Source organism: Oncorhynchus mykiss, chromosome 19, assembly GCF_013265735.2.
Source record: "Oncorhynchus mykiss isolate Arlee chromosome 19, USDA_OmykA_1.1, whole genome shotgun sequence".
NCBI classification, from domain to species: domain Eukaryota; kingdom Metazoa; phylum Chordata; class Actinopteri; order Salmoniformes; family Salmonidae; genus Oncorhynchus; species Oncorhynchus mykiss.
The window spans coordinates 64,371,965-64,386,155 of record NC_048583.1 but is presented as its reverse complement, the minus strand read 5'-3'; the positions used below and the strand labels follow the sequence as shown (position 1 = coordinate 64,386,155).

At 46.2% G+C, this 14,191-nt stretch overlaps 1 protein-coding gene across 1 annotated transcript; it reads left to right on the top strand.

Moving 5' to 3' along the window:
• Positions 1-11,292: 11,292 nt before the first annotated feature.
• On the top strand, positions 11,293-13,778 carry LOC118941370 (pollen-specific leucine-rich repeat extensin-like protein 1). The gene is made up of 3 exons (XM_036953839.1): positions 11,293-11,509; positions 11,707-12,241; positions 12,935-13,778. The coding sequence occupies exons 1-3, from the start codon at positions 11,293-11,295 to the stop codon at positions 13,776-13,778; spliced, it is 1,596 nt and encodes a 531-aa protein (XP_036809734.1).
• The last annotated feature ends 413 nt before the right edge of the window (positions 13,779-14,191 follow it).

Here is a 14,191-nt window from a genome sequence, read left to right as displayed (position 1 = left end):
AACTATAATAAAATGCCACATCTCTAAAATTCTCATTTGTAAAAGGTCTTTGTTTTATATTTCGTTCCTTTTCTGTTTTACATTTTTTATTTTTTATTTCTATCGTTCATTTCCTTCAATGAAATTCTCCAAAATGTAGAAAACACAACCAAGTGTTTCAGATTACGACTTCTGTCTTGAAGCCATTTGTGATTTAGGCTGATCACACCCCATACTGCAGGGTTGGGGTCTATTTGGAATTTCTGAATTTAACTCAACTGAATCCATGAATTGAAATTTGAATTTCACAGGAAGCAGAATTTGAATTAGACACACCCCACAGGAAGCAGAATTTGAATTAGACACACCCCACAGGAAGCAAAATTTGAATTCGACACATCCCACAGGAAGCAGAATTTGAGTTAGACACACCCCACAGGAAGCAGAATTTGAATTAGACACAGCCCACAGGAAGCAGAATTTGAATTAGACACACCCCACAGGAAGCAGAATTTGAATTAGACACACCCCACAGGAAGCAAAATTTGAATTAGACACACCCCACAGGAAGCAGAATTTGAATTAGATACACCCTACAGGAAGCAGAATTTGAATTAGACACACCCCACAGGAAGCAGAATTTGAATTAGACACACCCCACAGGAAGCAGAATTTGAATTAGACACACCCCACAGGAAGCAGAATTTGAATTAGACACACCCCACAGGAAGCAGAATTTGAATTAGACAACACCCCACAGGAAGCATAATTTGAATTGAATTGAAATGAAAGGAAGTAGAATTTTAATTCAAAACAATTAAAATAAATTAAACTGAGACGTGAAAGTCTCATTCATTTGAAAACCTTTTTGCGAAAATCATCAGTCACTTGTTACCTGTAAAGAATACAGATACAATTTCAAATATTAGCTTGATTACAAGTTAAAGATGTTATATAGTATTTTGGTTTTGTATTGCAAAAGAGACAAGTTGGAATCAAGGCCGGCGTTATGGGCGGGCCTTAGGGGACCTGGCCCGCCCTACCGTACCTCCTTGCCCGTCCAAATAAAATATTTAAATATTGATCATTTATTTGACGGAGACGTGCACCGACAGAAAGACGCATCAATCTCAGATCATACGTCGAGCGAAACAGCGCCCCTCTGTCTCCGTATGTGTAGACCATGTATCTGATGCTGTCTGGACAAAAATAGTATGGCATGTCATACTATTTATGGCCAGACAGGATCAGATACATGGTTTACCCATAGAAAGACAGAGGGGGCGCTGTTTCGCTCATAATGCTATCTCTGGTGACAGGGTTTACCAAATCAAATCAAATCCAATTTTATCTGTCACATACATATGGTTAGCAGATGTTAAAGCGAGTGTAGCGAAATGCTTGTGCTTCTAGTTCCGACAATGCAGTAATAACCAACGAGTAATCTAACCTAACAATTCCAAAACTACTACCTTATACACACAAGTGTAAAGGGATAAAGAATATGTACATAAAGATATATGAATGAGTGATGGTACAGAGCGGCATAGGCAAGATGCAGTAGATGGTATCGAGTACAGTATATACATATGAGATGAGTATGTAAACAAAGTGGCATAGTTAAAGTGGCTAGTGATACATGTATTACATAAAGATGCTGTAGATAATATTGAGTACAGTATATGAGATGAATAATGTAGGGTATGTAAACATTATATTAGGTAGCATTGTTTAAAGTGGCTAGTGATATATTTTATACATCAATTCCCATCAATTCCCATTATTAATGTGGCTGGAGTTGAGTCAGTGTGTTGGCAGCAGCCACTCAATGTTAGTGGTGGCTGTTTAACAGTCTGATGGCCTTGAGATAGAAGCTGTTTTTCAGTCTCTCGGTCCCAGCTTTGATGCACCTGTACTGACCTCGCCTTCTGGATGATAGCGGGGTGAACAGGCAGTGGCTCGGGTGGTTGTTGTCCTTGATGATCTTTATGGCCTTCCTGTGACATCGGGTGGTGTAGGTGTCCTGGAGGGCAGGTAGTTTGCCCCCGGTGATGCGTTGTGCTGACCTCACTACCCTCTGGAGAGCCTTACGGTTGTGGGCGGAGCAGTTGCCGTACCAGGCGGTCCAGAGAGGAAGAGGCGACACGAGAGGGCTCACTATCGACGAAATCTGTCCAGAATACGCCCAACGTGTTTTACGGGAATATAAATTGTCAAAGACTCCAGCCATCCAAGTCATAGACTGTTCTCCCTGCTACCGCATGGCAAGTGGTACCGGAGAGTCTAGGTCCAAGTCATAGACTGTTCTCCCTGCTACCGCATGGCAAGTGGTACCGGAGAGTCTAGGTCCAAGTCATAGACTGTTCTCCCTGCTACCGCATGGCAAGTGGTACCGGAGAGTCTAGGTCCAAGTCATAGACTGTTCTCCCTGCTACCGCATGGCAAGTGGTACCGGAGAGTCTAGGTCCAAGTCATAGACTGTTCTCCCTGCTACCGCATGGCAAGTGGTACCGGAGAGTCTAGGTCCAAGTCATAGACTGTTCTCCCTGCTACCGCATGGCAAGTGGTACCGGAGAGTCTAGGTCCAAGTCATAGACTGTTCTCCCTGCTACCGCATGGCAAGTGGTACCGGAGAGTCTAGGTCCAAGTCATAGACTGTTCTCCCTGCTACCGCATGGCAAGTGGTACCGGAGAGTCTAGGTCCAAGTCATAGACTGCTCCCTCTGCTACCGCACGGCAAGTGGTACCGGAGCGCCAAGTCTAGGTCAAAGAGGCTTCTTAACAGCTTCTACCCCCCCCAAGCCATAAGACTCCTGGACAGCTAATCAAATGGCTACCCAGACTATTTGCATTGCCCCCCCCCCCCCCCCCCCCCCCCTCCACACCACTGTCACTCTCTGCATAGTCACTTTAATTAACTCTACCTACATGTACATACTACCTCAACTAACCGGTGCCCCCGCACATTGGCTCTGTACCGGTATCCCCCTGTAGATAGTGTTATTTTTCACCTCTGCTCTTTAATTACCTGTTACTTTTATCTCTTATTCGTATTCGTATTTTTTAAAACTGCACTGTGACTAATAAAATAAAATAATAAATAAAATAAAATGTTGATTTGATTTGAAAATGTGATTTGTCGTCTTTAAGTCAACTCCCGTTGTGAGCATCTCATCATTATATACAGATCTCTGGTTTCAACCTCTTGGCGAATTGGAAAGGACAGTTGGCGATTGCACAGCGTTCAGATGCCGGATTCCCCTAAAGTAAATGTATGTGTTTTGCCAAAATAACATAATTTACTCCTGTGAAAATACTTCACCAGAGAACATGACTTAGAGGATCATCAGCTTCTTTATAAAAAATGTTTTTTTGCTGTGGATTGTTTCAAATCATAAGTGAGTAGACCTATGCCTATTGGTGAAGCCAGCACATGTGGCAACAGGCCTAACTGATTACTGAGTTGGACTGTCAGTAATAAACATTTCAATTTGGGCAGTGTGCTTGGCAACAGGCCTAACTTATTACTGAGTTGGACTGTCAGTGATAAGCATCTAATATAATATACAGTGGCCACCATAATTCATTGGACAGTGACCATTGTTTTGTTATTTTGGTTCTGTACTCCAGCACTTTGAGTTTGCAAGGATACAATGACAATGAGGGTTGAAGTGCAGACTGTCAACTTTAATTTGAGGGTATTTTCATACATATATGATGAACCGTTTAGAAATGACAGCACCTTTTGTACATGGTCCCCCCATTTTAAGATACTACAAGTATTTGTTGAATTGGCTTCAAAGATGTGTGTCGTTAGGCAGGTGTGTTTATTTGTGTCGTTAGTGAATGCAGGAGAGCTGTTGATGAAGAGTATTGATTCTAGACTTCGCTGTTGCCTTTGGAGGTTGTTGTTGGGGTGTGACAACATGAGGAAGACAGCAGTGTCGATGCAAATGAAGCTGGCCGTCATAAGACTCAGAAAATGAAAATGTATCAATCAGGAACATTGCAAAAACCCTGGGCATGCCCAAGTCAGCAGATTGGTTCATCATTAACAAGATAAAACAACAACCGGTCAACTCAATTATGTCAAAAGACCCGGTAGACTGAGGAAGACCACTGTAGTGGATGACCGGAGAATACTCTCTATGATGAAGAACACCCACCTTGACAACAGATCAAAAACACTCTCCTGGATGCTGGTGTAGATGTTTCCACACGTAGAAGACAACACCAGCAGGACTACAGAGGGACCACTACCAGATGCAGACCTCTGATAAGCCTGAAGAACAGAAAGGCGTGTTTACAGTTTGCTAGAAAAGCACCTATTGTGGACAGATGAGACAAAAGATTAACATGTACCAAGAGTGATGGAAAGAGGAAAGTGTGGAGAATAACAAAGACATGCCCATGATCCAAAGCATACCACCTCATCCGTGAAACATGGCTGAGGGGGTGTTATGGCTTGGGCCTGTTGCTGCCAGGGGAACAGGCTATGGCTGCCAGGGGAACAGGCTATAGCTGCCAGGGGAACAGGCTATAGCTGCCAGGGGAACAGGCTATGGCTGCCAGGGGAACAGGCTATCGCTGCCAGGGGAACAGGCTATAGCTGCCAGGGGAACAGGCTATAGCTGCCAGGGGAACAGGCTATAGCTGCCAGGGAAACAGGATATGGCTGCCAGGGGAACAGGATATGGCTGCCAGGGGAACAGGCTATAGCTGCCAGGGGAACAGGCTATGGCTGCCAGGGGAACAGGCTATAGCTGCCAGGGGAACAGGCTATGGCTGCCAGGGGAACAGGCTATGGCTGCCAGGGGAACAGGCTATGGCTGCCAGGGGAACAGGCTATAGCTGCCAGGGGAACAGGCTATAGCTGCCAGGGGAACAGGATATGGCTGCCAGGGGAACAGGATATGGCTGACAGGGGAACAGGCTATAGCTGCCAGGGGAACAGGCTATAGCTGCCAGGGGAACAGGCTATGGCTGCCAGGGGAACAGGCTATGGCTGCCAGGGGAACAGGCTATGGCTGCCAGGGGAACAGGCTATAGCTGCCAGGGGAACAGGCTATAGCTGCCAGGGGAACAGGCTATAGCTGCCAGGGGAACAGGCTATGGCTGCCAGGGGAACAGGCTATAGCTGCCAATGGAACAGGCTATAGCTGCCAGGGTTGACAGTCTGCACTTCAACCCTCGTTGTCATTGTATCCTTTCAAACTCAAAGTGCTGGAGTACAGAACCAAAATAACAAAAAAATGGTCACTGTCCAATGAATTATGGTGCCCACTGTATATAAAGATAATGTGGCTTAAGTATCATTTAAAATGTTGAGACACGAAGAAGAGGAGGAGCGTGCGAGGAAGATAGGGGACATCTCTCTCTCTCTCTCTCTTGAAGACATGCACTCAGATCTCCAGAATGCTGTCTTACCGCCGATTCTTACCGATTCTTACGCATTCATTGTATGAACTGTTTTCCCTTTAATCAATTTCCAATTACATAGTAAATGTACTGTTCATTTTCCCTCATTCGGTGACATTAATCTCTGTTAATGCATGTATTAATTACAGTCGTTTAGCTTATCGTTGTCATTATCAAAGTGGACAATTTGTTTGCGATGTTCACAACCTGTGGGAAACAAGTTTAGGGTAATTTCATAACCATAATTTATGAGATCTGTCAAAAAAAAGTTGTTTTATTGTCTTCTGTTTGGAGTACTCCACGTGAGCGATGCGCATGTGTCTGGTTCCTCTCTAGGAATGTAGAGCGGGAGCTCGCGTGCCTGAACATGCATAGATGAAGACCTATCTGGCCTGCCGCGTGCATATCTAGGAAAGTGCCCATTCGGGATATCTGACTTCTGATTTTCTTCACATTTACAAAGTCTGTTTTTTTAAATTTTTTATTTTTTTACATCATTGTGAATAAAAGTAGTTCTTCACAGTATTTGACAAATCTTTCCAACACTCTCCCTGCCTCGATAATCACGAAAAACATAGCATCAGCAACGACGGAAACAGTTCTGTCTGAAAACAACTACCCAACCAAACACAGGTGGGAAAAAAAGCTGCCTAAGTATGATTCTCAATCAGACACCACGATAGACAGCTGCCTCTGATTGGGAACCATACCAGGCCAAACACATAGAAATATAAAACCTAGAAATACGAAACATAGAATGCCCACCCCAACTCACGCCCTGACCAAACTAAAACAGAGACATAATCAAGGAAGTAAGGTCAGGACGTGACAGTCAGGGCATGACAACAGCACTCATTCTTTACCTGTATAGCAACCTTTGTGTTACCAATAAACAACTGATATCTGCTCAATGTATTTTTATTTCTGTTCTGCTAATGGACTTTCCGTTATCAGATTTACTTCTAAGCAAAACAAACTTACTGTAACAAAATATTCTGGACCTATTTTATTTTTTACAACGTATCTCAAACATTCAAGTCTTTGCATTAGTTCTTTGTACTTGTAATTTTTTTCAGTTTATACTGGTTATCTTTACCCCTTACAGTACAGGGTAATTATTGAATGACAACGTCTGTTAACTTCTGTGGCAGTTTAATTGGTCTGTGAGGCCTGATTGGCTTGGTTGTCCATGGTCTTTGTGGTAATCCTTAACAGATAGTCTCTGGTTTGGACTCTATGCAATGTCTCCGAGTAGGACTCTGTTCCACAGTCTCTTTCAGGTGTGTGGTGTCCTGATCTGGACCTGGCTCTGGTTGTATACCCCTTTGACGATTGTTCTATTCCTGGAATACCTGGCTCCGGTTGTATACCTCTTGATGATTGTTCTATTCCTGGAATACCTGGCTCCGGTTGTATACCTCTTGATGATTGTTCTATTCCTGGAATACCTGGCTCCGGTTGTATACCCCTTGATGATTGTTCTATTCCTGGAATACCTGGCTCAGGTTGTATACCTCTTGACGATTGTTCTATTCCTGGAATACCTGGCTCAGGTTGGAGATTGAACAACCACATTGTTTCCCTCCTTATTGATCAGTGTGTGGTGTCTCGTTGAATGTTGTCGTTATTGATCACAGTGTATGGTGTCTCGTTGAATTTTGTAGTTATTGATCAGTGTGTGGTGTCTCGTTGAATGTTGTCGTTATTGATCACAGTGTGTGGTGTCTCGTTGAATGTTGTCGTTATTGATCACAGTGTGTGGTGTCTCGTTGAATGTTGTAGTTATTGATCAGTGTGTGGTGTCTCGTTGAATGTTGTCGTTAATGATCACAGTGTGTGGTGTCTCGTTGAAGGTTGTCGTTATTGATCAGTGTGTGGTGTCTCGTTGAAGGTTGCCGTTATTGATCAGTGTGTGGTGTCTCGTTGAAGGTTGTCGTTATTGATCAGTGTGTGGTGTCTCGTTGAAGGTTGTAGTTATTGATCAGTGTATGGTGTCTCGTTGAAGGTTGTCGTTATTGATCAGTGTGTGGTGTCTCGTTGAATTTTGTAGTTATTGATCACAGTGTGTGGTGTCTCGTTGAATTTTGTAGTTATTGATCAGTGTGTGGTGTCTCGTTGAATTTTGTAGTTATTGATCAGTGTGTGGTGTCTCGTTGAATTTTGTAGTTATTGATCAGTGTGTGGTGTCTCGTTGAATGTTGTCGTTATTGATCAGTGTGTGGTGTCTCGTTGAATGTTGTCGTTATTGATCACAGTGTGTGGTGTCTCGTTGAATGTTGTAGTTATTGATCAGTGTGTGGTGTCTCGTTGAATGCTGTCGTTTTTGATCACAGTGTGTGGTGTCTCGTTGAATGTTGTAGTTATTGATCAGTGTGTGGTGTCTCGTTGAATGTTGTCGTTATTGATCACAGTGTGTGGTGTCTCGTTGAAGGTTATTGTGAACTTGTCTGTTTTGTCCTGTTTTTAGGAGAACTTGGTCTCCGACGTCCACGTCAGAGTGTTTGGCTCGGCGACAGTTGTCTGCATGGATCTTGGATTTCCCTTTCTGCTCAGCATCATAGTCCCGTATCTCCAGGCCACTCTGTGGTGTAACTATATCCTCCTTATTTTTCCTTTTGAAAAGTAGCTCAGCTGGGCTCCCACCCTGTGTGTGTGTGTGTGTGTGTGTGTGTGTGTGTGTGGTGGTGCCGTGATCAATGGGCCTGTAGACTTGCGTAGCTTCTGATTCCAGTCCAGCCCCTGTAATCCGGATTCGTTTCATGAGGGAGGCATTAGCCTGTACCCATATTTTGCGGTCGTTTTTTTGCATGTTATATCCCATTTTCCTGGCAGAAGTTCTGGAACTGGGATGACATTAACTGTGGGCCTCGACCTCTGCTCCCTCTCTTTCAGCTGTGGGCCCAATGCCCTTCTCAAATCAAATCAAATGTATTTATATAGCCCTTCGTACATCAGCTGATATCTCAAAGTGCTGTACAGAAACCCAGCCTAAAACCCCCAAACAGCAAGCAATGCAGGTGAAGAAGCACGTTGGCTAGGAAAAACTCCCTAGAAAGGCTAAAACCTAGGAAGAAACCTAGAGAGGAACCAGGCTATGAGGGGTGGCCAGTCCTCTTCTGTCTGTGCCGGGTGGAGATTATAAACCTAGAGAGGAACCAGGCTCTGAGGGGTGGCCAGTCCTCTTCTGGCTGTGCCGGGTGGAGATTATAAACCTAGAGAGGAACCAGGCTCTGAGGGGTGGCCAGTCCTCTTCTGTCTGTGCCGGGTAGAGATTATAACAGAACATGGCCAAGATGTTCAAGCGTTCATAGATGACCAACAGGAGATTATAACAGAACATGGCCAAGATGTTCAAGCGTTCATAGATGACCAGCATAATAATGATAACTCTTCTCTGAGAGTAACATGCCCATAAACACCAATTTGTCCATGTTGAACCGACATTTCTCTGAGTTGAGAGTCAGCCCACAGCTGTCCAGCCTGTTGAGGACAGCATATAGCCAGCCACTGGTCATGGCTCTCCTTGACTGGGGCGTGGACGATGATGTCATCCGATATGTTCTCCACCCACTCGATACCTGCCGGTGCTGTTTTGATTTTGTGTTGATACTGCTCGCTCTGCGATGAAACTCTGAATATTAGACTTTTATATCCCATTATGCACTGCAAATGTCGTTATGCCTCTCGACTCTGGTGTTAGTTCCAATTGATGACAGCCCCATTTAAGATCCAGTTTACTGAACATGACAGACCCATTAATTCCTTGCAAAAGTTAATCTACTGTGGGTATCTGCCACGTATGATTTCTGTGTTCGCTTGTCCAGACACAATCTCATGTCGCCGTCCGGTTTTGGTACCATCCACTACCGGATTCACCCATGATGTGGCACCACCCACTACCATCCATGGTGTGGCACCATCCACTACCAGATTCACCCATGGTGTGGCACCACCCACTACCGGATTCACCCATGGTGTGGCACCATCCACTACCATCCATGGTGTGGCACCATCCACTACCGGATTCACCCATGGTGTGGCACCGCCCACTACCAGATTCACCCATGGTGTGGCACCGCCCACTACCGGATTCACCCATGGTGTGGCACCGTCCACTACCTGATTCACCCATGGTGTGGCACCGTCCACTACCATATTCACCAATGGTATAGCATCCACTACCGGATTCACCCATGATGTGGCACCACCCACTACAGGATTCACCCATGGTATAGCATCCACTAACGGATTCACCCATGGTGTGGCACCATCCACTACCGGATTCACCCATGGTGTGGCACCGTCCACTACCATATTCACCAATGGTATAGCATCCACTACCGGATTCACCCATGATGTGGCACCACCCACTACAGGATTCACCCATGGTATAGCATCCACTACTGGATTCACCCATGATGTGGCACCACCCACTACAGGATTCACCCATGGTATAGCATCCACTACAGGATTCACCCATGGTGTGGTACCATCCACTACAGGATTCACCCATGATGTGGCACCATCTACTATCCGGATTCACCCATGGTGTTGCACCACCCACTACATGATTCACCCATGGTATAGCATCCACTACAGGATTCACCCATGGTGTTTCACCACCCACTACAGGATTCACCCATGGTGTGGCACCGTCCACTGCAGGATTCACCCATGGTGTGGTACCATCCACTACAGGATTCACCCATGGTGTGGCACCATCCACTCTCTCCATTGGTCCATGTTTAGTAGTTCCTCTTATCTTTTTTTCCACAGCTTCTCTCAGGTGGAATGGAGCGCACCTAAGGGCGTAACCGGAAGGTTGCGAGTTCAAACCCCCGAGCTGACAAGGTACAAATCTGTTGTTCTGCCCCTGAACAAGGCAGTTAACCCACTGTTCCTAGGCCGTCATTGAAAAATAAGAATTTGTTCTTAACTGACTTGCCTAGTTAAATAAAGGTAAAATGACCACAACGATAGCACACCTTCTCTGATTGGTCTTGTCCTTCTGCATTCTGTCTCCCTTTTAGTGATGCACGATGCACTGTCTCGTTATATTTAGCATCTGTACTCGCATGCATAGCGGACATTTGCGCTTCAGTTCTTTCACATTGTGCGGACAGCTCGAGGGACAGCGCTAATGTTAGCCCACGGGCCTCCTCCAATAGTTTTCAGCGCACGTATTCCTTATTACACTTTCTCAGTATAGCATCTCTAATCTGATTTGTCATCTCTAATATGATTTGTCATCTCTAATCTGATTGTCATCTCTAATCTGATTTGTCATCTCTAATCTGATTGTCATCTCTAATCTGATTTGTCATCTCTAATCTGATTGTCATCTCTAATCTGATTGTCATCTCTAATCTGATTGTCATCTCTAATCTGATTGTCATCTCTATTCTGATTGTCATCTCTAATCTGATTGTCATCTCTAATCTGATTTGTCATCTCTAATCTGATTGTCATCTCTAATCTGATTGTCATCTCTAATCTGATTGTCATCTCTAATCTGATTGTCATCTCTATTCTGATTGTCTTCTTTAATCTAAATGGCATCTCTAATCTGATTGTCCTTATCTCCAGTATGGCATCTCTAATCTGATTGTCCTTATCTCCAGTATGGCATCTCTAATCTGATTGTCTTTATCTCCAGTATGGCATCTCTAATCTGATTGTCTTTATTTCCAGTATGGCATCTCTAATCTGATTGTCCTTATCTGCAGTATGGCATCTCTAATCTGATTGTCTTTATCTCCAGTATGGCATCTCTAATCTGATTGTCCTTATCTCCAGTATGGCATCTCATAAACCACCCGGTCCGGCGTCATCAACCACCTGGTCCAGCGTCATAAACCACCCGGTCCAGCGTCATGAACCACCCGGTCCAGCGTCATGAACCACCCGGTCCAGCGTCATCAACCACCCGGTCCAGCGTTATCAACCACCCAGTCCGGCGTCATCAACCACCCAGTCCGGCGTCATCAACCACCCGGTCCAAAGTCATCAACCACCCGGTCCAGCGTCATCACCCACCCGGTCCAGCGTTATCAACCACCCAGTCCGGCGTCATCAACCACCCAGTCCAAAGTCATCAACCACCCGGTCCAGCGTTAACAACCACCCGGTCCAGTGTTATCAACCACCCGGTCCAGCGTCATTAACCACCCGGTCCAGCGTCATCAACCACCCGGTCCAGCGTTATCAACCACCCGGTCCAGTGTCATCAACCACCCGGTCCAGGGTAATCAACCACCCGGTCCAGGGTAATCAACCACCTGGTCTGGCGTCATCAACCACCCGGTCCAGCGTTATCAACCACCAGGTCCAGCGTCATCAACCACCCGGTCCAGTGTCAACAACCACCAGGTCCAGCGTCATCAACCACCCGGTCCAGTGTCAACAACCACCAGGTCCAGCGTCATCAACCACCAGGTCCAGCGTTATCAACCACCCGGTCCGGCGTCATCAACCACCCGGTCCAGCGTCATCAACCACCCGGTCCAGCGTCATCAACCACCCGGTCCAGCGTCATCAACCACCCGGTCCAGCATTATCAACCACCCGGTCCGGCGTCATCAACCACCCGGTCCATAGTCAGCAACCACCAGGTCCAGGGTTATCAACCACCCGGTCCAGCGTTATCAACCACCCGGTCCAGCATCATCAACCACCCGGTCCAGCGTTATCAACCACCCGGTCCAGCATCATCAACCACCCAGTCCAGCGTTATCAACCACCCGGTCCAGCGTCATAAACCACCCGGTCCAGCGTCGTCATCAACCACCCGGTCCAGCGTCATCAACCACCCGGTCCAGCATGGACCTAGCGTAGCAGGCTCACTGTTAGCAGTCAAACGTTGGCACATTGTTTTCCCCTCTTGATGAAACTAACTTTTCAGATTGAATTAACTATCGTTTTCAAAACGTTATCCTCGTCAACATAGTTCGATTTTATACGTACAACTTGTGCTAAGTTAAGATATTATACTGAATGAAATCAACCAGACTCGGAGGTAAACGTCAACTTGTTTTTACTCCATCACTGTCCAAGTAACAAGCCCCGTATTCACATATCAGTACGCCTTTACTGGCGTGGTGACGTCATATCAATACACAACAATGTTAATTAGCATTTTTTTAATATGAGAGTAAATAGAGCCCCGAATATATTGATAAATGCCACCTTGTCCGAGGGAGATTTGACAGGTTATCAAAACATCACGACAGGGTAAGCCTATACTAAACACAGTCCTTATTTTCAAGCGTTTCTAAAAAAATCCCCTATTGGAAAAATGAATAGTTGAAAAACTATTGGAACCATTTCCCTTGTTTAACCACTAGGTTTTATGGGTATTATGACACCTCCACTGTGGAGAGCTAACGTCTTCACCATAACACCCCCCCAAAAAACTGTGAAGGTACAAGCCTGTGTACACATAGGAGCTACCTTGAGGAAACGTAAAATCAAGCGTCATAAACCACCCGGTCCAGCGTCATGAACCACCCGGTCCAGCGTCATGAACCACCCGGTCCAGCGTCATCAACCACCCGGTCCAGCGTTATCAACCACCCAGTCCGGCGTCATCAACCACCCAGTCCGGCGTCATCAACCACCCGGTCCAAAGTCATCAACCACCCGGTCCAGCGTCATCACCCACCCGGTCCAGCGTTATCAACCACCCAGTCCGGCGTCATCAACCACCCGGTCCAAAGTCATCAACCACCCGGTCCAGCGTTAACAACCACCCGGTCCAGTGTTATCAACCACCCGGTCCAGCGTCATTAACCACCCGGTCCAGCGTCATCAACCACCCGGTCCAGCGTTATCAACCACCCGGTCCAGTGTCATCAACCACCCGGTCCAGGGTAATCAACCACCCGGTCCAGGGTAATCAACCACCTGGTCTGGCGTCATCAACCACCCGGTCCAGCGTTATCAACCACCAGGTCCAGCGTCATCAACCACCCGGTCCAGTGTCAACAACCACCAGGTCCAGCGTCATCAACCACCCGGTCCAGTGTCAACAACCACCAGGTCCAGCGTCATCAACCACCCGGTCCAGCGTTATCAACCACCCGGTCCGGCGTCATCAACCACCCGGTCCAGCGTCATCAACCACCCGGTCCAGCGTCATCAACCACCCGGTCCAGCGTCATCAACCACCCGGTCCAGCATTATCAACCACCCGGTCCGGCGTCATCAACCACCCGGTCCATAGTCAGCAACCACCAGGTCCAGGGTTATCAACCACCCGGTCCAGCGTTATCAACCACCCGGTCCAGCATCATCAACCACCCGGTCCAGCGTTATCAACCACCCGGTCCAGCATCATCAACCACCCAGTCCAGCGTTATCAACCACCCGGTCCAGCGTCATAAACCACCCGGTCCAGCGTCGTCATCAACCACCCGGTCCAGCGTCATCAACCACCCGGTCCAGCATGGACCTAGCGTAGCAGGCTCACTGTTAGCAGTCAAACGTTGGCACATTGTTTTCCCCTCTTGATGAAACTAACTTTTCAGATTGAATTAACTATCGTTTTCAAAACGTTATCCTCGTCAACATAGTTCGATTTTATACGTACAACTTGTGCTAAGTTAAGATATTATACTGAATGAAATCAACCAGACTCGGAGGTAAACGTCAACTTGTTTTTACTCCATCACTGTCCAAGTAACAAGCCCCGTATTCACATATCAGTACGCCTTTACTGGCGTGGTGACGTCATATCAATACACAACAATGTTAATTAGCATTTTTTTAATATGAGAGTAAATAGAGCCCCGAATAT